Source organism: Agelaius tricolor, unplaced genomic scaffold (genome assembly GCF_023055355.1).
Source record: "Agelaius tricolor isolate 1412-34295 unplaced genomic scaffold, bAgeTri1.0.p SCAF_31, whole genome shotgun sequence".
NCBI lineage: Eukaryota > Metazoa > Chordata > Aves > Passeriformes > Icteridae > Agelaius > Agelaius tricolor.
Genome location: NW_027269291.1, coordinates 5,394,988 through 5,418,864, shown reverse-complemented (window position 1 = coordinate 5,418,864; position 23,877 = coordinate 5,394,988). Strand labels below are relative to the sequence as shown.

The following is a 23,877-nucleotide window of genomic DNA, read 5'->3' as shown; positions in this document are numbered from 1 at the left end:
TCCAGGTTTGCAGGGGATCCCCCAAAAAATAAATGCCTTAGGGAGGAACTGGAGCCTGGGTCAGGCAGGTGAGGGAGATCCTAAGCTCCTGTGTCCCCCAGAGCCAAGAATGCCCTCCCTCTCTCTTCCCCAGCCCATGGAGGTTTTTTTCTGGGCAGAATGAAGTGCCTGGATGGGGTCACTTTTCCAGCAGCCTCAGACCCCTCCCCGCCACTGTCCTGTTCCACAGAACCTCTTACACAGCATCCCTGGGAGCTCCCAAACCAGTCCTGTTACTTTGGTGCCTGATTCCTTTGTGTGCCCTCAGCAGCAAAAATATCAGAGGGAGCTGAATTTCTCTCCAAGTGCAGCCTGGGCACCCCTGAGCCAGGAGCTGCTCCCAGTTCCCTGCTGGGGGTTGAGATGCCCACCCAGGACATGCCCTGGGCAGGGTCCCAAAGCTGCAGCTCGCCTGTGTCACAGCAGCAGGGCCCCAGCCAGGTGACAATTAGCATTGGCTCCATGATTCACAGAAGGCTGATCAATCTCTTTATTATTGCATCATTATTTAGAAACTGTCTACTTATAGACACTTACAATACTCTTGGACCTAATTGGTGCTCCAGTCCAAACACCATCACCATTGGCTAATTAAGAAACTACTCTTTGGTAAACAAATCACCATAACACATTCCACATGTTCACAAGTTAAGAATTATTTATTATTCTTTTCTCTGATCTTCTCCCAGCCTTTCCCTGGGAAAGTTCTCTGTTGCTCTCTGTGCCACAGTGTCACAGCAAAAAGGAGCCATTCATCTCAGCTGGGTGGCCAAAATTTAAGAAGCAAATAAATCAGTGCTCTGTAGAGAGATTTTAAAGTGATTGATTGTCCAGCAGGAAAGATGAGGGACAGGGATTTTCCTTAATCAGGGACTCTTGGAGGACTCAGGTGCTGGAGAGGGACCTTGAGGGTGACTTGTGCCACACCTGTCACTGGGCCTGAGCTGCCTTTACCTGTGGGAGCACAAGGAGATTGGTCTGGGTTATTCATAGGAGCTGCTAAAAACCTGCCAGGGTGGGCCAGGGGCTGCTCCTCCTGTCCCCATGGCCAGGGGCTGTCCCAGGGTGGGACCCTTCCCCTGGGCTGGTGGGCCCCAGCCCTGTGCCCCACCCTGTGCCCCCCTATGGGGCTGGGCTGAACCCCCACAGAGCCCAGGCTTGGCTTTGTTTCCGAGGATGGAAGGCCACCAGAGATGCTGGTGGCTTCTCCACTGTGCTGTGTGGGATTTGGACGTGGGATCAGCCCTGCTCCTGCTCCCTGGGGCCACCCCATCCTCTCTGAGTGGCCCCAAAGGGCTCAGAGCAGCACCAGGAGCTGCAAAAGACCCCAAAAAGCCACAGAGAATTCCCATGCCAGGGGCAACACCCCCTTTGAGCCTCCCAGTGTAATCTCAGGCAGTGCTGCCCTGCCCCAGCATCTCCCAGCCTGCTCCTGGTGCTGCTCCATGGCTGGGGAGGGGATTGGGGGCTCCAGCCCGGCCACAAGGGAGGGGACAGGGCCAGGAGAGGGGACACAGAGAGGAGAGGGGACAGGGGAGGGAGAGGGGACAGGGGCAGGAGAGGGGACACAGAGAGGAGAGGGGACAGGGGAGGGAGAGGGGACAGGGCCAGGAGAGGGGACAGGGGCAGGAGAGGGGACAGGGGCAGGAGAGGGACAGGGGCAGGAGAGGGGACCAGGGCAGGAGAGGGACAGGGGCAGGAGAGGGGACCGGGGCAGGAGCAGAGCTGGGGCTGCTCGCAGCGGCTCCCCGGGACAGGAATGAGCAGAGTCATGGGGCTGCAGAAACCTGAGCCCGGCGCTGATCGCTGGTGGCAGCTGGAGGCAGAGCCACCTCCGGCAGCGGGGACAGCGCTGGGGACCGCGGTGGCAGCACCCGGGCAACCACGGCCCGGGCAGCACCCCCTGCATGAGCGGGGACAGCAATGGCACAGCCCCGGCACAGGCTGCTCCTGACAGCTCTGCCAGTGCCCATTGCCAGGGAAACTGAGGCTGTCCCAAGTGACGAGCTCCCCTGAGCCCTCAGAGCTGCCAGGGATGAGGTGGGAAGGTCAAGCTGTGCCAAGGGAAATTTAGGTTGGATATCAGGAAAAGTTTTTTACAGAACAGTGATAAAGTTCTGGAATGGCTGCCCAGGGAGGTGGTGGAGTCACCATCCCTGGGGGTGTTTAACAAAGCCTGGATGTGGCACTGGGTGCCAGGGTTGAGTTGAGGTGTTGGGGCTGGATTGGTTTTAAAGGTCTCCTCCAGCCTAGTGATTCTGTGTTTCTGTGATTCTATGAATTCTGTGTTTCTGTGATTCTGTGAATTCTGTGTTTCTGTGAATTCTGTGTTTCTGTGATTCTGTGTTTCTGTGATTCAGTAAATTCTGCGATTCTGTGATTCTGTGAATTTTGTGTTTCTGTGATTCTGTGAATTCTGCGATTCTGTGATTCTGTGTTTCTGTGTTTCTGTGTTTATGTGATTCTGTGATTCTGTGAATTCTGTGTTTCTGTGAATTTTGTGTTTCTGCGATTCTGTGAATTCTGTGTTTCTGTGATTCTGTGATTCTGTAAATTTTGTGTTTCTGTGAATTTTGTGATTCTGTGAATTCTGTGATTCTGTGAATTCTGTGAAGGTTCCCCCATGGCCCTGTGGGTCCTGCTGGAGCCTGGGGGCTGCTCCCTCTGATGACCCTGATGGATCCATTCCCAGCTGAGCTGTTCTGTGATCCCCTGCACCAGCGCATTCCCCCTGGGATTTAGGGTGATAAATCCAGCACAGCTCTGTGCTCCTCAGCTTTTTTGAGCTCCCTGTTATCGAGGGAAGGTTCCAGAGCTGCTCAAGTGGAGCAGGAGCTGTTTGTAAGTCCTGAGCAATTCCATGAGAAGCAGCACTGGTGGCACCTCTGTCCCCTGCCCAGGCACTCTCCCCTCTCAGAGACACCTGGGACCCAAAATTCCCTTTTTATTTGCTTTGATGGGGTCCCACCTCTGGGGGCCATCCCCCTCCCCACCCATGTGGGACCAGGTGGGGCCACAAGCTGGGCTGGGCCTGGACTCCATTTGCAGTGATGTGACTCAGTTTGTGCCATTAAATAACCCTGTGCGGCAAGGACAGAGCTCTCCCTAAATCAGATGAAGTCAGAAAATCAGGTTTTAGGGTTGGAAAAGCCTTCAGAGAGCATCAAGCCCAACTGTTCCTCCAGCACTGTCCCCTGTCCCCAAGTGCCACATCCACAGGGCTTTTAAACATCTCCAGGGATGGAGACTCCACCACTGCCCTGGTCAGACTTTTCCAAAGTCTGGACAACTTTTCCATGAAGAAATTTCCCCAACACCCAATTTAAACCTCGCCTGGCCCAGCCTGAGGCCGTTCCCTCTGCTCCTGTCCCTGTTCCCTGGAGCACAGCCCGGCCCCCCCGGCTGTGCCCTCCTGGCAGGAGCTGTGCAGAGCCACAAGGGCCCCCTGAGCCTCCTTTGCTCCAGGCTCAGCCCCTGCCCAGCTCCATTTCCAGTCTCTTTTCCCATCAGGGCTCTAAGTGTCCAGTTCTCCCTAATCCCAAAGGGCTGAGGGTTTCCAGCTGTCAGCACAGCAGGGCTCTGGGGATTGTTGATCCTGAAGGTTTTTTGGGGTCAGGTGCTTGGCAGCTTCACAGGGAGTTTGGGTTTGCCAGTGGGATGCTTGGTTTGGGAGGGTGAGGCACAGAGGCACCACTGTCCCAGCGTCCATGAGAAGCAAGGTTGAGTTTTATGGAATGTTGGGCTCATATCCCATACAATCTGGAGTTATGGGACATTGTCAAGGCAGAAGAACCTCTGTGGTGTTGGGGGAGCATCTGCCAGCATCTCCACCTCCCCCAGGGCATGTCAGCCTCTTCCCCAGGTGCAGCCACCCCTCTCTCCAACTCCTTTTATGCAGCAGAACATCCTTACCTCCCCTAACCCACCCACCCTATTCCTTCTGGGAAGCCATCCCAATCCCTGTAAGATCCAAAAGTGCCTTTACTGCTTCACTTTTAGGCTCAGGAGAAGCCTTTGACCCTTCCTGGGAGCAGAACCACCCATCAGGGCAGGTTCCTTGTGCTTCCCATGGCTGGGAGCTGTGCCAGGGCCACAGCCCTGCAGGACCCAGCTCCTCTGGCTGAGGATCCTCCTGTTGGAGGCACCACGGGCCCCTCGCAGGAGCAAAGCTGTTGATGCTCTGCCAAGGGGAGGCAGCTGGAGTGGGGCTGCTGCTTCCCAAGATGTTTGGTTGTGTTGAAACACCGTGTTTGGGGTGTGAAACTGTGTCTGACACTGCCAGGTGGTGACAGGGACACCAGGTGTCCCAGCCTCATGGTGCCTCCTGACTGGAGGTGGAATCCCAGAATCCCAGAATTAATGAGGTTGGAAAACACCTTTGAGATCCTCAAGTCCAATCCATGACCCAACACCCCCTTGTCACCTTGACCGTGGCACTCAGTGCCACATCCAGGCTTTCCTCAAGCACCTCCAGGGATGGTGACTCCACCACCTCCCTGGGCAGCCTCTTCCCATGCCCCATCTTTCTGGGAAAACATTTCTCCTGATGTCCAGCATAAGCTTCCCCTAGTGTACCTTAAGGTTGTGTCCCCTTGTCCCGTCACTTCTCCTGGCAGCACCCTCCTGTCAGGGACTTGTGGAGAACCAGAAGGTGCCCCCTGAGCCTCCTCCAGCCTGAGGCTTCCCAGCTCCAGATGGGATTGGGGGTCTGGAAGGAGCAGGAACACCCTGGGTGCTCTGTGATCCATGCACAATAACCTTCCCTGTGAGCTCAACATTTCTGCCATAAATGCATTTGCTAAAACCCCACTGAGGTCCTGCACCAAACACCCCCGAGATGTCCCCAGGGGTTGTTCCTAAAACACCACTGAGATCCTCCACCAACTGCCCCTGAGATGTCCCCAGCTGGTGTTCCTAAAACCCCAAATGCCCCCGAGATGCTCCCAAACGCCCCCGAGATGTCCCCAGGTGATACTCCTAAAACCCCTCTGAGATCCTGCCACCAAAGGGCCCCGAGATGTCCCCAGGTGGTGTTCCTGAAACCCCAAACACCCCCGAGATGTCCCCAGGTGGTGCTCCTAAAAGCCTAAACACCCCCGAGATGCCCCCAAACCCCCCAAGATGTCCTCAGGTGGCGCTCCTAAACCCTAAACCCCCCTGAGATGCCCCCAAATCCCCCCTTGATGCCCCCAAACCCCCCTCCCGAGACGTCCCCCATGTGCTGCAGCCCCTTGTCCCTGCAGGCCGGGCGCGGCGGGCCCGGGAGCAGAATGCGAGCATGGCCGGCCTGCCGCACATCCCGGGCCCCGAGAACCTGCGCCCCTTCACGCCCGCCTCGCTGGCCGCCATCGAGCAGCGCATGGCCGAGGCCGAGGCGCTCCGCATAAAGAGGCAGCAGGTGGAGATGCCCGAGGAGGAAGAGGAGCTCAAGCCCAGCAGTGACCTGGAAGCCGGCAAGAACTTGCCCCTCATCTATGGTGACCCCCCCCTGGAGCTCATCGGGACCCCGCTGGAGGACCTGGACCCTTTCTACAAGGACAAGAAGGTGAGGGACGGAGCTTTGCCCGTGGTAGGTGTTTTGCGGAGAGAGCTAAAAACTCCACAATTTTATGAAAGTTGTAAAGCCGGTATGTTTATTATTACAGCGCCGGACATACGTGGAGATTACTCTCTTTAAAAGACATGTGTACTTCTGGGAACTTCAGGTCCCTTTTTATCTTCTTCTCAAATCCATATGCATACAATTTCACAATAGGTTCATATAGATTCATTTTTATGAATTTTGCATGACATTTGCCACTTGTTCTTTATCAGAAAGAATTCTTAGGTCAGGTTGACATGCTCTCACAGCAGTCTCTTTGTCTCTTTTTATCACTCTTTGTCTCTCCTCCTTTATCTCTGTCTTTCACTGAATTAGTTTCTTTGAGCTTAGGCTTTGCAGTCAGGCTACATAGCTATGTTTTCTAACCACAGACTCAAAGATGTACATTTCACCTAAATCAAAATGGATTTCTACTCTGGAGAATTCCTACTCTGTCTCATAGGCTTGGCCTTAAGGGTAAGTCCCGAGGAAAAAACCCAAGCAGGGACCTCATATGCTTACCTGAGCCCACTCTGGTGATCCACTGTTGGTTTCTCTGGGTCTGGATTGAAGGCACTTGAGATGGTAGTTCATGTTCAGACTCAAGTGTTTATTATTAATCAGTAAAACAGTCTCACTGCTGTGAGTTGGGCAGCTTTTCATTAGAAGGTAAAAAATGGCCAACAATCTCTCGTTACAAGGTCTTTTAAGGCTAAACTATCCAATTAAGGACTGACACCTAGATTATTTTCCCTTTTAACCCAATAACTGATCCTAATGTGGACTTTTCTGCCCAATTACAAAATGCCACCCAAACCCAAGAAGAAGAAGGAGAAGCAGCATGAAGAAGAAACCCAGGACAACACCCTGTGCCCTCCATCTTGCTTCCATCCACTACACACTAAAAATCCCAAAACCTCAATTTCTCACCAAGTGATGCACCTACACTGCTCTCTATAATCTATTTCACACTTTTGTGGATTCCAGTCTATCTTGAAGTCTGGGAAACTTTCTCCATGAATGAGGGTCAGAGTCAGTGCTCCTCTGGGGGTCAGGGCACCCCAGAGCAGACAGAGAAATATTCCCAGTGCCCTGGGTTTCCACAATCCACCACCCCAGACTGCTGTGTTTGCCTCTCTTCCAAAGCATAGAGCATCTCCAAGCCTTTGGAGCTCCAAACGTGCAGAGGGATCTCCCCTCCGAGGGCAGCCCTTGGTCCGTGGTGTTTGGGGGGTGTAGAAGCACTAACCCCCCTCCCCTCTTTTCTCCACAGACATTCATAGTCCTCAACAAGGGCAAGTCCATCTTCCGCTTCTCGGCCACCCCTGCCCTCTACATGCTGGGGCCCTTCAACCCCATCCGCAGAGGAGCCATCAAAGTCCTCATCCATTCATATCCTTGGTCTCTGGGATGCTGCTCCATGGCCAGCTCAAACCCCAGTGCTCAGAGTCCAAACAGCTCCAGGAGAGTGGCAAGTGAAGGGGTTGATGATGGGATGGTGTGGGAAGCTCCTGGGTCCCCAGCACAAGCAGGACCTGCTGCCCAGAGCTTTACCCCAAGGAACAGGTCCTTGATGGGCACCTTGAAGGCACCAAAGCCTTTCTGGTTGGAAGGTATCAGTTTGGATGGAGAAAGGAAAAAGCCCAAGGGTTGAAGCTTCCTAGGGAGAGGATGAAGGGTTTTGAGGTCTGGGGAGATTTGGAAAGGAAGGGAAATGTTCATGGGTCAGATCTGGTCCCACTGGGAAGGGGGTGAGCAAGGGAGCTCCAAGGAGGCTTTGGGAGAGGGAAGCAGAGGAACCAGGACAGAGAGGGAAAGGCAGGAAAGGAGCCCAAGAGCGCGAGGGGCATTGCAGGGTGGGTGGAAGTGATCACAGCAGAGCTCTGGTGGAAGTGGGGATCATGGCCATGAGGGAGGAAGAAAAGAGGGAGGTTTTGCAGAAGAGGGGGCTAAGCCTAAGAGTTAGAGCTTTCTAGAAAGAGATGAAGGTTTTTGAGGACTGAAGAGACTATGAAGGGAAGGGAAAGCTGTATCCAAAGGTGATGGAGAGGAAGGAGCACAGGAGACAGAAAGGGAGGAAGGGCCAGCATCAGGAAGGAAGGAAGGAAGGAAGGAAGGAAGGAAGGAAGGAAGGAAGGAAGGAAGGAAGGAAGGAAGGAAGGAAGGAAGGAAGGAAGGAAAAGAGCAGAAAGGAAGGAAAGGGGCTGGGACCATACACAGAAGCACAGAGGAAAAGAGGGAAGTATGAGCACAGGACTGAGGCAGGAGAGCATCAGGAGAAGCAGGGCAGGGTGAGGGACCAAGGTGGCAGCCAGGACAAGAGGAACAGGGACACTTGTCTTCCTGACTGTGAGAAGGGGGGATCCAGGCACCATCAGAGCATTTGGTCCTTGACCAGGTTTTAAATTATTCAGCATGTTCATCATGATCACCATTTTAACCAACTGCGTGTTTATGACAATGAGCAACCCCCCGGCGTGGTCCAAGAATGTGGAGTGAGTCCTGAGACCTCCCCTGACCACGGGGACAGCCCAGCCTGTCAATGTCCCTCAGGAGGGACAAGACCAAGGCTGAGGGGGGCGGTGGGGATCCAGGCACCCTTCAGCACAGGGGAGGTGTCACTGGGAGGTGCTGGTTGCCCTCAGAAGGGATGTCCACACTCTCCATAGGGCACTGAAGAGTGAGAATGTTTCAGAGCTGCCCAAATTCTGGTGGGGTCCCCATGTCTGGAGAGCCCTGAAGAGCAGGTTGGGCTGGGCTGGGTCAGCACTGTCAGTCTGGAGAGGCTGAGCTGATCCACCTGTCCAGGGACTGTGGACAACCCAGGGGAGGGGGGAAATCCATCATTTTCTGCTGTGATTCTGCACAGTCAGGCCTCAGCAGGGAACATGGGGGTGGTGGGACATCAGCAGGGACAGAGGTGTTGCAGAATGGTCACCAGAGGGGTTGGTACCTCGAGATGTCCAAGCCCACCTTACAAGGTGAGGTGAAAACCTCTCCAAGTGCTGAAGCACCCCAAAAACCCATCAGCCCCCGGAGTCAGCTCCTCAAGATATTCCCCCTGGGAGGGCTGGGCAAACCTTGGACCTGGGCAAGTGTGTCCCAGGTGACCAGTCCCGTTTCAGATACGCCTTCACTGGGATCTACACCTTCGAGTCTCTCATCAAGATCCTGTCCAGAGGCTTCTGCATCGACGACTTCACATTCCTGCGTGACCCGTGGAACTGGCTGGACTTCATGGTCATCTCCATGGCGTGAGTCCTGTGGGATGGGGAGGAACGAGGAGTGCTCGGGGCAGAGCCCCTGCAGCTCCTCCCTCTGCTGTCCCACAGCTACATCACCGAGTTCGTGGACCTGGGGAACATCTCTGCTCTCAGGACCTTCCGTGTCCTCCGTGCCTTGAAAACCATCACGGTGATACCAGGTGGGACTTAGAGGAGGGGCCTGCCCTCCGTGCCTTCCCCTGAGCTCAGGTGTTCCCACCGTTCCCAGCAAGTCCTGGTTCTTTGGGCAGCTCCAAGAGAAAACAGAGGAAATGAGGTATTCCATAAATTTTCCATGTAAATTCAGCTTTTGGGCCAGGTCCTGCTGATTTTACATCTTGAAATCAGCTGCACTCATCTGGCAGCCCCTGAAGAGGTAGATGTGATGTTTTTAATGTTCCTTGGAGATGAATTAAGGGAATTTGTGCTCCCAGTGGATTTATGGGTTTGATAAACCAAATCTTTCCATTTTTGAAGCTATGGACTCAGCTTTGTGCCAATTGTTGGCTGTCTGGTGCTGAAGCTGAGATATTTAACAGGTTTAACATCACCCAAAACATCCAGATTCATGTGAGGAGCACCTTATCAAATCCCTCTGATTGCTGATTTCCAAATTTGATACCATTTCAACACCTGGTGCAAGCACAGAAATCTGAAGCATGAGATTGAACTGAAAATGACAATTCCTTGTGGTGAATAAGTCCTTGTGGTGTCCCTGCAGGCTCCAGAATGTGAGGGTTCACATTTGAATGTTTTTTTCCTTCATCAAACAGGCTAAAAATTGCATTGAGGAAAATGTAAACTGCTGCTTCTTTCTGGAATGACATCCCCAAGGGCTCTGCAGAAATAGCAATGGCAAAAATAAGCTGGTTTGGAACATCTGACCTTGGTCAGGCCCTTGGAGAACAGGATTTTACTTAAATAATTTGGGGAATGATGACCTGACAAGAGGGCAGGGCTAAAAATCATTTCATTGGAGAATTTCTCCATGTGAGAAAGCTCTGGGCTCAGAGAAGCTCTAAAGATGAACATTGGGGTGTCCCAGTATTGTCCATCATCCATGTAGACCTTGGCTGACAGAAACTCCATCCTCCACAGAAAAACCCCACTGAGGATCTGTGGATGAGCCTCCCTGGGGAGGGATCAGTGACGTTGTGGGGAGAGATGAGTTAATCCAGGTGCAGGTGTCACTTTGTCACCTTCACTGGGGCACACCAGGGATTTTCCAGCTTGAAGGGATCAGGATGAGGGGTCTGGCAGGGCTCTCAACCACCCAGGTGTGACCGTGTTCACAGGGGTCCAAGGATGAGGGAAGAGACGAGGATCTGACTCCATGTTTCAGAAGGCTGATTTATTATTTTATGATATATATTATATTAAAGCTATACTAAAAGAATAGAAGAAAGGATTTCATCAGAAGGCTGGCTAAGAATAGAAAAAGAAGGAATGATAACAAAGGCTTGTGTCTCAGACAGAGAGTCCAAGCCAGCTGACTGTGATTGGCCATTAATTAGAAACAACCACATAAGACCAATCCCAGATGCACCTTTTGCATTCCACAGCAGCAGATAACCATTGGTTACATTTTGTTCCTGAGGCCTCTCAGCTTCTCAGGAGGAAAAATCCTAAGGAAAGGGTTTTTCATAAAAGATGTCTGCCACGGAGGCTTTTCTGGAGCTGGGAGAGGTGCACAGCATCGAACAGCTGGGCCAGCAAAGAGCTTCTCCATGTCCCACCCTGAAGTGCTTCACTCCACTGGCTTGGTACCAAAAAATGCCAGATTTAGGGGAAAAAAAAGAAAATGCTAAGGAATTGATGGCTGCCAGGCTGGGGTGGGCTTTGGTTTGGATATCCCAAGGCTGGGATGGGGAAGTCACCAGCACCAACCCCAGGGTGACAGCCGTGTGTGGGGGCAGAGCTGGGCTGTGATGTGAGCACAGAGCTGGGGGCTCACTCAGGGGTGACAGCCAGCACCTTCTGGGGACACCACAAATTAATCAGGGAGCAGTCAGCTCAGTGGTGGTGCCTCCCCCAGGGCTGAAGACCATCGTGGGGGCCCTGATCCAGTCGGTGAAGAAGCTCTCAGACGTGATGATCCTCACGGTTTTCTGCCTGAGCGTCTTCGCCCTCATCGGCCTCCAGCTCTTCATGGGCAACCTGCGGCAGAAGTGTGTGCGCTGGCCTCCCCCCAACAGCACCTTCCTGCAGGATCTGGGGCTGGACAACGACACCTCGGCCAACTCCACCTTCTACGACTTCATGGATGACTTCACTGGGAACTTCACTGGGAACTTCACCGGGAACTTCACCGGGAACTTCACCGGGAACACCTTTGACTTCGAGGCCTACATCAGCGATGAAGGTAAAGCTCCTCTACCTCCCTCTCCTCTGACCTCCACCCTGGTTTGCTCCTCAGTTTCCTGCTCCTCCTGGCCACGCCAAGGTTTGCTGACAGGGACCTTCCTGCCCAGGCTGGTGGGTGGAACAGGCTGTGCACCCTCACCAAAGGGACAGATGGGACCAAATCCCCCTGGAAAGGACAATGGGGTCCACTTGGGCAAGCTGAGCTCTTCCAGGAAGGTTTCACAACAGGAAGGTTGGGATGGACCAGAGTCTCCACCTCTCTCACTTGCTGGTCAGGGCCAATGTGCCATTGGGGGGGTTACAGTAGGGAGACCAAACCCTTTGGGTTCCACCTGCTCCTCTGGAAAACCAGAGGAAAAACTCTGGAAAACCCAGAGGAAAATATGCAGGAATGACACTTTGAAGCCACTTTTCCCTATCTGGATCCTTCTACAGTGTCCAATGAATCCTTTATGCAACACCACAAAAGCCACAGGAGGGCAGGGAGAGACAAAGGGAGGGAGAGGTGGGACCAGCACAGATCCTCAGGAAGGTTTACCTTTCTCCTTTCTTACCCCTTCTTTGAAAATTTTACCCAAAGTTTGGTGGGTTTTCTGTTTGTTCTTCAGTTTTGAGGTTTGAAACTCCATGAAAATATAAAAATCTAGCAAATCTGCCTGGTAGAGCTGCAGGGTGCCCCAGATGGATGGCCCACATCTCATTCAGGACACTCAGCAGAGCTCAGAAGGCTGGGCTGGGTCTCAGCTGAGCTGCTTGGCCCAACAATCAGCTCCAGCATTCATTACAGGCAGGTTTTGGGAGGGAACAAGTTCCATCCATAGGATCTGATGAGCTCCAAGCAAAGAGGAGCTGCCCAAGGCCACAACAGCAGCTGTTGGGGCCAGCCCAAACCCTGGAATTGCACAGATAGGGTATTTCCACCTGAGCCCCCACAGGATAAAGAGAAACTCCATGGCAAGAAGGCAGGCAGGGCCAGGGAGGACCCAGGAAGGCCCAGAATCCTGGGGCGGCTGTGCTGGGTGATGTCCAGGACTGGATCCAGCTGCCCACTGCCACATCCAGGTGTGGGTGTCTGCAGGTGCTCCTGTGTCCCTGGGCAGGTCACTGTGGTGTCCCTGCTTGGCAGCTCCTGTGGAGCCCTCGGGAAGAGCTGTAAGGACCCCTGGGGTCCCCACCAGCCATGGGAGCACCAGGAGAAGCTGCAGCCAGGGAGCATTTCCCTGGATTTTCCTGGGACTCCTGCCATGCCCCATGCTTGGTGCTTCCTGCCAATGCCCTGATTTCCCAGGAAAACAGCCCAGCCCTGATCCTTGGACCTCGTGTTAACCCATTCTCCAGGTGGCCAGGCCCTGGCCAGATCCAGAGGGATTTCCAGGCTTGGGAGGGCCTGGTTGGATTGATGACACAATCCCAGGAGTTCCCTGAGAAAGAGCCAAGACAAGCAACAAAGTCAACAGAGAGTAGATAATCACGTGCCTGACTGGGATTCAAGGAATTTCCATGACAGCAAGTTGCACCCAAGAGTTTGAAAACCAATGTTTGTGCTTACTTATTTATTTATTCATTCATTCATTTTTATTTCTTGCTCTTTCCCCACCTGCAAAGCCAATTACTACTTCCTGGAGGGAGCCCTGGATGCCCTGCTCTGCGGGAACAGCAGCGACGCTGGGTGGGTGAGACCCCCTCCCCTGCACCCCTGGGAGGGCACAGGGAGCTGGCACAGCCCATGGGACCCCTGGTGCTTGGGATGGGGCTGGGAATGGGGCCCTGCAGGGGAACAGTTCAGGAATCCCAGTGGATCAGCTTGGGGAGCACCCTGAGGTGCTGGATCATCCCAATGGTACCAGCTCGAGGGTTCCAGTGTGGGCATTACAGTTGTGTCAGCTTCAGCTGGAATCAGTTCAGGCACCCCAAATTTATATTATTTAAAATGAAATAGTACAAATCTATTAGTAGTAATGGGATGAGATTAAGGTATTTTCATTAATTTTTTGCCTTAATTCGCTGTAATCGATTTTTTTGTGTGTGACAGGGAAACTAATTTTATTATCAGTTAAAGAGAAAGAAAGAAAGAAAGAAAGAAAGAAAGAAAGAAAGAAAGAAAGAAAGAAAGAAAGAAAGAAAGAAAGAAATCCCCAACAAAACACCTCTCCCAAAGAAATCCCCAAACCCTAAACACCTCAGTGTACAACCCAATCCCAAGCAAAATGTGTTTTCCCACTTTAAATAAATATGTATACTCACGGCTTGAGGGGTCTCAGTCTGAGCCTCCTGCCTGTGTCAGCTTTGGGGGGCATCAGCTCTCACACAGGGGCAGGGGCTGCCAGCCCAGGTGTCCCACCTGTCTCATGCTGGAGGGGAGGGTCCCCCCTGCACCCCCTCCCGTAGGAATGATTTTGGCTGCGGGGCTGTGCCAGGCTCTGACCCCTGCTGCCCCCCTGGCAGGAAGTGCCCCGAGGGCTACGAGTGCATGAAGGCCGGCAGGAACCCCAACTATGGCTACACCAGCTACGACACCTTCAGCTGGGCCTTCCTGGCCCTCTTCCGCCTCATGACCCAGGACTTCTGGGAGAACCTCTTCCAGCTGGTAGGCACCACCCCTCCACCCCTGTGCCAGCCTTCCTCTGTCTCTGTGCTGCCCCTGAGGTGAAAAGTCACTGACTGGAACCTTCTGTGGTTTGTGGACCCAGCCAGGATCAGCAGGGGTGGGGATGGTCCCATTTACTGCTTCCCTAGCATGGAAGACACTGTATTTCAGTGCAGTGTGTTTCCCAGGGTGCTGCCAGCTCTAGCATGGAAATCAGGGATTTATGAGATTGTCCAGAGCACCTCTGGCTTGAGCTGAGGGACAGGATAAGGAGGAGAAGCCAGGTCACTTGTCCCCTCCTTGAGTTGTCCTCTAGGGAGACACCACAAAACCCCAGCTGAGCCCAGCTCCAGAGGCTGGCCAGGTAAAAGGGATCCTACACCTGAGGCTCCCCCTGTCCTCTGGAGGTTTGCCCAGATGATCAGAGTCAGAAAAGGACCCTGTTGTCCTGAAGGTGAGCCCTGAGAAGGTGGGGGCTGAGCAAAGTGAGTCAATGAAATATTGGTCCCACCTCCATCACTCGCAGCCCTCAGGAACCTTGGGAACCAAGGCTTCTCTCTGCCTCCCACCAGTCCCAGCCCAGTGCAAGGGCCTGCAGGAAGGTCCATTGGGCAATGACCAACCCTTGGAGAAGACAGGGACAAAATATTTCCCTCCTACCACAACCAGGAGGGTGTCCCAGGGCACTTTCTCTTGGGAGTGTCACCAAAGTGACATGGTGACATCCCTGCCACCTCTTCCCACAGACTCTGCGGGCAGCAGGGAAAACCTACATGATCTTCTTCGTGGTGGTCATCTTCCTGGGCTCCTTCTACCTCATCAACCTCATCCTGGCTGTGGTGGCCATGGCTTATGCTGAGCAGAATGATGCCACCATGCTGGAGGAGCAGCAGAAGGAGGAGGAATTCCAGCAGCTCATGGAGCAGCTGAAGAAGCAGCAAGAGGAGCAGGAAAGGCTGGTGAGTTGGAAGAGTGGAGGCCAAAATGAGGGGTCTTGGGGATAGGGAGAGGAAATGGAGGTAGCAACAAGCATGGTGTAAAATCCAAATAAAAATTCCATTTGGTCCATAGGAAGTAGAGAAAAAATGGAGCAACTATTTCGGGTATCACATCTGAATCAGAAAACTGAGATACTATCATGGGTGGGGACAAAAAAGGTTGAAAAGATCAAATTTCTGCATCCAAATCCCAGCCCAGGGTGCACTGGAGCAGCACAGGGATGTTTGAGAGGAGGAGGGGGTGAGGGACATAAAAGGCCTCAGAAGTTCCAGAGGATCTCCTGCAGCACATTAGGAAGGCTGGCAGGAGCCCGGCTCGGTGTCACCAGGGCACAAAGGAGCACTCAGGGAAGATGGGGCAGCCCAGCTTAGTGTATCAGCAAACCCTGGGCTTTGGAGGCACAACCAAGGGCTCGAGACACCCTGAGCCTCACCAGGGAGCTCCTGGTGTCCTTGTGGGAGCCAAGGAAACTGGAATGGTGGAAGTGTCCATGCTCATTGCAAGAGGGTTGGAAACTAAGTGTCTTTCTGTCCTTTCCCACCCAAACCACCCTGGGATCCAATGAACACCAGTTGGGAGGGGACCTCCAGGATCATCTGTTCCAGCCCTGCTTGGCCAAAGCACAACCTGGACAGGAGATGTCCCATTGTGGTGCCAGGATTTTACCTTCACCCCTTTGCCATCCTTGGGAATGTTTTCAGTACAACATCCCTATAAAAACATGGCAAAAAGCTTTGGTGCTGCAGCCCAGCCATTTTCCAGCTCTAACCATCCTTTTGGTCCGTGTTAGCAGCATCCACAGGAAACATCCCTGAAAATCTCTTTGGGCAGGTCACCACCTCCCTCATGTGTAGAGAGACACAAACCAATGTTTGACTCTCTCCAAAGCCTCTTATCTCTCTTCTCTTATCTGTCCAGAGCTACAGCATCCCCTGGGAAGTGGTCTGCTCCTCTCTGGCTGCTGCTGTTTGCAGGAAGGGTCTGAGCCAGCCCTGCCCAAGGGTCAGGCTGGTGCTGAGGCCCCTTTCCTGAGCACATCCACCAGGGAAGTGCCCAAAGGCTTTGTTAAGGGATGTCTTCCTTTAGAGTGACACAGAGAAAGCAAAAAGACAGAGGGAATTAAGCTGAGAGTGAGGGCAAAGCACCTACAAGAAATGGGGGCTTGGATCTATTTCATATCCTGTGATTAAAGGTGGAAAATGTCCTGGATTTCAGCAATGTGCTCTGAGAACAGAGAATTTCCCAGTCCACTGTGGCATCCTCAGTGCTATGAGAGGGTGTAATAAACTACAAATTTTAATAGCACTATTGAAAAGGAAAAAAAAAGGACAAAAAAAGACAATTTTTTTTTTATGCAATGGAAATGTGACAATGCAACATTTAGTGCAAGTGCAAAAATCCTGGAGGTCACATTTCAGCAAGAGCCTTGAGGATTTTGGCTTCTTTGCCATTTTGGATGACAGCTCATTGCAAAGGGCAAAGTTTCCTGCTTGAAGAACCAAGGTTTGCTCAGTTTTACCCTTAGGAATTATTGTCCCTGACCAAACATGAACAGACCTAACTCAGCTGTGGAGAGCTGAGTGGAGAGGGTGCAAGGGAAAGGGAAAACTGTAATTTGTGTAATTTTGTGTAAAACTGCAATTCTTCTTTATTTGTGGTAATAGAAGTGGATAGAGGTGGTGTTGTAGTGGTAGGTCAGTAGTTTTGGTGGTTATAAAATGGTGTTTGTTGTATTGGGTATGTTTGGTATTGAGGGTTGTTATTTTGTTGTATGGTAACTTTTTGTAGGGAAAAGGAAAAAGGAAAGGAGGAGGAGGAGGAGGGGAAGGAGAAGGAGAAGGAAGAAGAGGGGGGAAAGGGAAAAGGAAAAGGAAAAGGAAAGGCTAGGAAATCCAGGACGGCTTGGGTTGGGATGGACATGGAAGGTCATCCAGTCCCTCCTGCCATGGGACACCTCCCACTACCCCAGGTTCCTCCAAGCCTCCTCCATCCACCACTTCCAGGGAGGGAAGGAATTTTCCCAGCCCCTGGAGCCCCCAGCCACGGTGGGATGTCCCCATGGCTGTGGGCACAGGGGTGACAGGGTTGTGCAGTTGCAGGAGCGCTCATCCAGCAGCAATTCCCTGCCCAGCAGCGTGGCCGGGAAGGGGCACGACTCCGACCTCAACAGTGACCAGGACAAGGCCAAGGACTGCAACGGGCAGGTGGTGCCCAAGATCACCCTGCAGAGATCCGACACCGTGGTTGATGTAGGTGCCAGCCCTGCCCCTGCCATCCCTGAGGGTGCCCACCCCACTGAGGGGCCAGGCTCGTGCCCACCTCGCCGTGGGTTGGGTCCTACAAGCCTTTTTGGGGTGCCCACCTTGCACTCAGAGGTCTCTCCAGACCATTCCCTGTTTTCGGCTTGCTCTGCCTTTCAGAGCATGGAATAACTCTTCATCCCTCCCTCCTCTCCTCCCAGTTCAACTCCACCCATGAGCTGGAGAAGCCAGACCTCAACCACCTCACTGTGGGCAACCAGGATGGGCCAGGGCTGGAGAAGAGGGTGGGAAGTGCCATCAGTGTCATCTCCAATGCTGTGGAAGGTATGTCCCACTGGGTGAGGGTCAGTGCTGGAGGGCCTGGCTTGGTGACAGTGACTGTCCCAAATTCCCAGCCCCACACAAGGGATGGCTCCAGCCCTGGGGTCTCCATATGGGGTCAGTGATGCTCAAGCTAGACTTTTCATCCCAGCTCACTGGGATGATGCCTGGAGGCAATAATCCAATATCTCAAGTAAATCAATGGGATTGCAGCTGGTCAGAGGAGTTTCCAGAGCCAACTGGGAACTGCTGAGCAGCTTCCCAGGAGCTGCAGTGTCAGCTTCAGCAAAAAGCACCATGAACTCAGCAGTCCATGTCCCCTGTCCCTCCAAGGACAGGCAAGAAAGCCCCTGGTCAGCCCAGAGCAGTGCCCTTGGGTGTCCTGGCAATCTCAGGGTGGCAGGGACACCTCAAATCCTGCCCAGGGGCTGGGAGCAGGATTGGATCCACAGTTCCCTGGCTGATTTGCCTTTCCATCCCTCTCCAGTTTGAAGGGCCAGCTCTGCATCATCTCCATGCCTGGGCATGGGAAGGCTCCTCCTTTTAGCCCCTGTATTTTTTGGGTGCCACAATACAAAAAAGATCTAAAAGATCTAAAGCTTTTTAAAATGTCCGGAGGAGGGCTAAGAAGATGATGAAGGATGTGGAGGAGCCACATGAGGAGTGGCTGAGGTCACTTGGTTTGTTCAGCTGCAGAAGAGGAGCCTGAGGTCAGACCTCAAGGGGCAGCTCCGATCTCTGCTCCCTGTGACCAAGGACAGGACAAGGGAACGAGCCGTGCCAGGGGGATTTGGGATGGATACTGGGAAAGGTTCTTCCCCAGAGGGTGCTGGCACTGCCCAGGCTCCCCAGGGAATGGTCCCAGCCCTGAGGCTGCCAGAGCTCCAGGAGGGTTTGGACAGAGCTGCCAGGGATGCCCAGGGTGGGATTGTTGGGGGGTCTGGAGCTGGATCAATGATCCCTGTGTGTGTCTTCCAGCTCAGGCTATTCCATGATATTGAAATCACAGATCATCCAGAGCTGGTCCAGGGCCCCAGGAGAAGTTCTCCTGAGGGTCAGCACTTGCCCACCCAGGTGAGGACACGATAATCCCATACTTTTCCTTTCCCACCCTCAGAGCTGGAAGAAGCTCACCAGAAATGCCCACCCTGGTGGTACAAATTTGCCCACACATTCCTGGTCTGGAATTGCTGCCGTCCCTGGGTGAAGCTGAAGGAGTTTGTCAAGCTGGTGGTGATGGACCCCTTTGTGGACCTGGGCATCACCATCTGCATCGTGCTCAACACTCTCTTCATGGCCATGGAGCACTACCCCATGACGGAGGAGTTCGAGAACGTGCTGACCGTGGGGAACCTGGTAGGGAGCTCCATCCTCCCCTTCAAATCCCCACCCCAGAGGGCAGATCCCCCCCTGCTGCTGTGTGACACATCCCAGGGCTCTGCCCACAGCATCCCTGTGCAGGGCTGGGCTCTGGGATGGTCCAAGGGCACTGATGGGGTTGGAATCCACCATCCCCTGCTCTCCTCCTGCTGCATCCTGAACCACCCTCTGCACCACAGCCCTGGGTGACACCACAGTGTCCCCACAGAAATTTTGGGTGGCCACAGGGCAGAGCAGAGGGTGTTCAGATTGTGGGAAAAACAGGTTGAGCTGGAAGCAGCAATGCAGCATTAAAATTTATAATAATCAGGGGTTTTTCCAGTGGAATCATTGCAAATCTCAGCTGTCCTGATTTTATAGGTGCATTTAGTGGCTGCTCCTGCTTGGAGCTGGTGGCAAATGTCTGTGGTGGTTCTTCACTGGGGTCACTAAAGGTGGTTGTGTTTGTAGGTGTCTCAGTGTGACAGACATGTTTTATGGAAAATCCTTTCCTTAGGATTTTTCCTCCTGAGAAGCTGAGAGGCCTCAGGAACAAAATGTAACCAATGCTTATCTGCTGCTGTGGAATGCAACAGGTGCAGCTGGGATTGGGCTCATGTGGTTGTTTCTACTTAATGGCCAATCACAGTCAGCTGTCCAGACTGTCTTGATCAGTCACAAGCCTTTGTTATCATTCCTTTTCTATTCCTTTCAAGCCTTCTGATGAAATCCTTTCTTCTATTCTTTTAGTATAGCTTTAATGTAATATATATCATAAAATAATAAATCAATCCTTCTGAAACATTGAGTCAACATTCTCGTCTCTTTCCTCATCCTGGGACCCCTGTGAACACCACCACATCTCAGGATGAGGGAAGAGATGAGAATCTTGACTTTATGTTTTAGAAGGCTTATTTATTATTTTATTATATACATTATATTATATTATATTAAAAGAAAATTATATACTAAAACTATACTAAAAGAATAGTAGAAAGGATTTTATCAGAAGGTTAGCAAAGAAAAGAATGGAATGAATAATAAAACCTTGTGACTGCTCACAGCCTTGACACAGCTGGTTGTCATTGGTCATCAAGTAAAAGCAATTTCACATGCTGGGTAGACAATTCTCTAAGTCACATCCTAAAGTAGTAAAACATGGAGAAGCTGAAGCTTCCCAGCTTCTCAGGAGAAAAGATCCTGTGGCAAAAGGATTTTTCATAAAATATGTCTATGACAAATGTCTCTGAGCTGGATGGATCTGCTGGTGGGACAAGCCCGGAGCCCCCTGGCAGGGGTGGAAATGCTCTGAGGATGGGAGCGCTCCCATCCCCTGGGCTGCCCCAGCACCTGCGGGGCTCTGGAGCGCAGCCCCGGAATGACGGACGCCGCTGTCTGTCCCGGCGGGCGGCACCGGCTCTGGTTTCATTCAGGAAATACAAGGGGATTAATGGGCCGGGGCTCAAGGCACGGCCGGGCTCGGGCGGCTCCAGGGCTTCCTGCGAGCCAGGAGCGGATCCCCGGGATGATCTGCCGGGGAAGGGCCAGGTGGGGATGGAGCAGAGGGAGGAGACCCCTCTGAGCCCCCTGGGCTGCCCCACATCCCCTCCCGTGCCCGGGGGAGCTGCCTGTCCCACCCCAGGGTGTGCAGGACAGGGCAGGGCCAGCTGGGACCGGCAGGACAGGGGATGTTTGTGGCCATGCTGGGGACACGTGGGGACAATCCCCTGGGACACTGGAGCAGGACAGGGGATGTTTGTGGGCTGGCATGTTGGGGACATGTGGGGACAATCCCCTGAGACACTGGAGCAGGACAGGGGATGTTTGTGGCCATGTAAAGGACATGTGGGGACAATCCCCTGAGACACTGGAGCAGGACAGGGGATGTTTGTGGCCACGTAAAGGACACGTGGGGACAATCCCCTGGGACACTGGAGCAGGACAGGGGATGTTTGTGGCCATGTAAAGGACACGTGGGGACAATCCCCTGAGACACTGGAGCAGGACAGGGGATGTTTGTGGCCATGCAAGGGATATGTGGGGACATCCCCCAGGATGCAGGAGCCTCCCTGCTGCTCCTCCCTGCTCTGTGAGGGACAGATGTGTCCCAAAACCATCTGTCACCAGGCCCTCTGCACGTGCTGTGCCATGGAATGGCAGCAGGGATGGCGACTGTCACCTGGCTGAGCCCTGTCTGCAGTGACACAATGCTGCAGGTGCTGCTGTGGTCCCAGGAAAGGAGCAATGTGTAAAACCCAGCTCAGCTCTCCCAGGGCTCAGGGAGGGACAGGAGCCTCCCAGCAGCAGCCCAGTTCCCAGTGCTGGGCAGCTGTGATTACCCAGTCATTCCAAAGGTGTCTCCTTGCCAAGGAAATTTTATTTTTAATTTTCAGCTGTCAGCACTCACCTTTGTGTCCCTCCAGACGAATCAGTCACCAGTATTCCCAGTCTGCCCACCCCACTGGGCAGCACCTGGGGAGCTTGTTCCCAGCTGGGACTGGCCCTAACAGGGTGAAATGCTTTGGGAATACCCCAAAAAAGAGGGATGGTGCCCCACCCCACCCCACAGCTCAGCGCTGGTGTATGAACAAGTGGTCAAGGGTGCTGCTTCCCACAGGTCTTCACAGGGATCTTCACAGCAGAGATGGTCCTGAAGCTCATTGCTCTGGATCCCTACGAGTATTTCCAGCAGGGCTGGAACATCTTTGACAGCTTCATCGTCACCCTGAGCCTGGTGGAGCTGGGCCTGGCCAATGTGCAGGGGCTCTCTGTGCTCCGTTCCTTCCGCCTGGTACGTGCTGGGGACACCTGGGCGGTGACAGGGACAGGGATGGCTTGTCCAGCCTCCTTCATGGTGGGGGCTCAGCTTGGGGGGGCCCAACTTGGCCCCTGTTAAAGACAAGACTGAGTTAAATATTCAGGGAAGTTAAATATTCAGGGAGTCAGAGCAGGTGTGGTCTCGGGGCTTCTGCTGGTCACAGTGACCCCAAGATGTGTCAGAAAGTCTCTTTTCCCAGCCTGGCAGTCAAAGAAGGAGTCAGAACTCTTCAGTTCTCATTCTCAAGGTTGTTTATTGTTTCTTATCTATAAAATTCTTTCTCTGGCCTGCCGAGGTCCGTTCAGCAGGTCAGACAGAGGCACACCAGTGTTATCTTTTTATACTAAAAACTACGTGTACAATATTTACCATAACTTCCCAATACCTATCACCTATGTTAGACAGTGAGCTTCTACCTTAAACCAATCCAAAAGTGCCACCATCACAGCAGAAGATGGAGGCCAAGAAAAGGGAAAAAGGACAAGGCACGCCCAAATTCCTCCATCTTGGGACTCCGAGCCCCCATTCTAAAAACCCCAAAAGATCTATTTTTCACCCCGTGACAAACTAATTATTATTCTACTTAGACTTTCATGGCCTGCAGATCCTCATATAAGGTTGGTAATTTTTTCCATGGGTCATAATCAAAGTCACAGATGTCTTGGGCTCTGTGTCAAGGTCTCTGAGCCCCCTGGCAGGGGTTTGGGCAATCCAGGACAGCCAGAGGGATGTCCTGAATTCCAACAGTGTGGGTTTAACCCCTCCTGTCTTGGTCAAACAGCTCCAGGAGGGTGCAATGGCAGTGGCCCAGCCTTGCTGTGGCAATGACACCCCCAGCCACCCCCCTTCTCTCCTTGCCCCCCACAGCTGAGGGTTTTCAAGCTGGCCAAGTCCTGGCCCACTCTCAACATGCTCATCAAGATCATCGGCAACTCCGTGGGCGCCCTGGGCAACCTCACACTGGTTCTGGCCATCATCGTCTTCATCTTCGCCGTGGTGGGGATGCAGCTCTTTGGCAAGAGTTACATGGAGTGCGTGTGCAAGATCTCTGTGGACTGCACCCTGCCCCGCTGGCACATGAACGACTTCTTCCACTCCTTCCTCATCGTCTTCCGCATCCTCTGCGGGGAGTGGATCGAGACCATGTGGGACTGCATGGAGGTGGCCGGCCAGACCATGTGCCTCATCGTCTTCATGATGGTCATGGTCATCGGCAACCTCGTGGTGAGCCTGGGGCTGGGGACACGGGGGGTGCTGGGCTGGGGACGCCTCTGTCCAGCTCAGGGCTGTGCCCATGGCAGGGTCTGGTTGGAGCACAGGGATTCTCCTCCTTCTCCAGGCCCTTCAGGTGGGCTGTGTCAGCTCTGTGTGAAATAGAGGGAGGAATGGTTCCTGAGGGACCCCCAGGTGAAACCAGACTGGGAACTGGGGGGAAACTGAGGCACAGAAAATACAAATGGGCTTAGGCAGAGCAGGGGCAACTCTGGGATAAAACAGAGCTCAGCTTCAAGCTGCCCCATGTCCTCCACTTGGCTTTTCCAGCTTTCCTGCCCCATTTCCCACTCTCCAGATGAGGGATGGAAGCAGAGCTCCATCCATCCATCCATCCATCCATCCATCCATCCATCCATCCCACCCTTTGCTCCAGGTGCTTTTGTGAGCAGGCCCCCCACAAGGCTCCTGCAGATCCCCAACCTCCCCAGCCCTCACCATGCTCCATGTGATGGCCAACCTCCTTCCCTGAGTCTGTGGGACCCCCTGCTCCCCTCACCCCCACCCTACCCCCCCTCTCCCCACTCCCCCCAGCTGCCTGTGCTGCCTGAGCCGCAGGTTTGCGAGTTCCAGGCGAGCGTGAAATCCTTTCTAAACTTGGTAACCCCGTCGCTGGCAGCTCTGGAGCTTGTTTTGCAGCCTGCGTGGGCCCTGCACTCCCTTCTTGAGGAGCAGGGCAGGGGAGGGAAGCGCCGACTCGCTCCTATTACTTGCCGGGGTTGTGTAATCTCTTTGGAATTTGCTTTGAAAAACTATCTGCCCCCGGGAGCCGCTGACCCCTGTCCCCAGGGAGGCTCTGAAAGGAGCCCGGGGAGAAGCCCAGAGCAGCCCCCGGCTCAGGTCAGCTTGGAGTGTCCCAGTTTGAGGGCAGAAAGTTGGGATTTGGGTGCTCCTTGGTTTTCCTGGGATTTGGGGCTTTGAAGGGAGAGCCCCTGGCTGCAGCCCCTGCCCAGGGCAGTGCTGGGCAGAGAGGGGTCAGCCCCGTGCCCACCTCCCACCAGCCAGCAGAGGCT

At 53.4% G+C, this 23,877-nt stretch overlaps 1 protein-coding gene across 1 annotated transcript in view; it reads left to right on the top strand.

Moving 5' to 3' along the window:
• The first annotated feature begins 5,284 nt into the window (after nucleotides 1–5,284).
• The window catches only part of SCN4A (sodium voltage-gated channel alpha subunit 4), a 37,774-nt gene continuing 19,181 nt past the window's right edge, over nucleotides 5,285–23,877 (top strand). Inside the window, exons 1-14 of the mRNA XM_071450824.1 lie at nucleotides 5,285–5,584; nucleotides 6,894–7,012; nucleotides 8,026–8,115; nucleotides 8,746–8,874; nucleotides 8,953–9,044; nucleotides 10,919–11,245; nucleotides 12,853–12,916; nucleotides 13,693–13,834; nucleotides 14,581–14,793; nucleotides 16,927–17,082; nucleotides 17,295–17,418; nucleotides 18,533–18,771; nucleotides 21,392–21,565; nucleotides 22,460–22,816. Of these exons, the coding sequence (XP_071306925.1) occupies nucleotides 5,318–5,584; nucleotides 6,894–7,012; nucleotides 8,026–8,115; nucleotides 8,746–8,874; nucleotides 8,953–9,044; nucleotides 10,919–11,245; nucleotides 12,853–12,916; nucleotides 13,693–13,834; nucleotides 14,581–14,793; nucleotides 16,927–17,082; nucleotides 17,295–17,418; nucleotides 18,533–18,771; nucleotides 21,392–21,565; nucleotides 22,460–22,816 (2,493 nt within the window). The 5' untranslated portion in view covers nucleotides 5,285–5,317. The remainder of the gene's footprint in view (nucleotides 5,585–6,893; nucleotides 7,013–8,025; nucleotides 8,116–8,745; nucleotides 8,875–8,952; nucleotides 9,045–10,918; nucleotides 11,246–12,852; nucleotides 12,917–13,692; nucleotides 13,835–14,580; nucleotides 14,794–16,926; nucleotides 17,083–17,294; nucleotides 17,419–18,532; nucleotides 18,772–21,391; nucleotides 21,566–22,459; nucleotides 22,817–23,877) is intronic.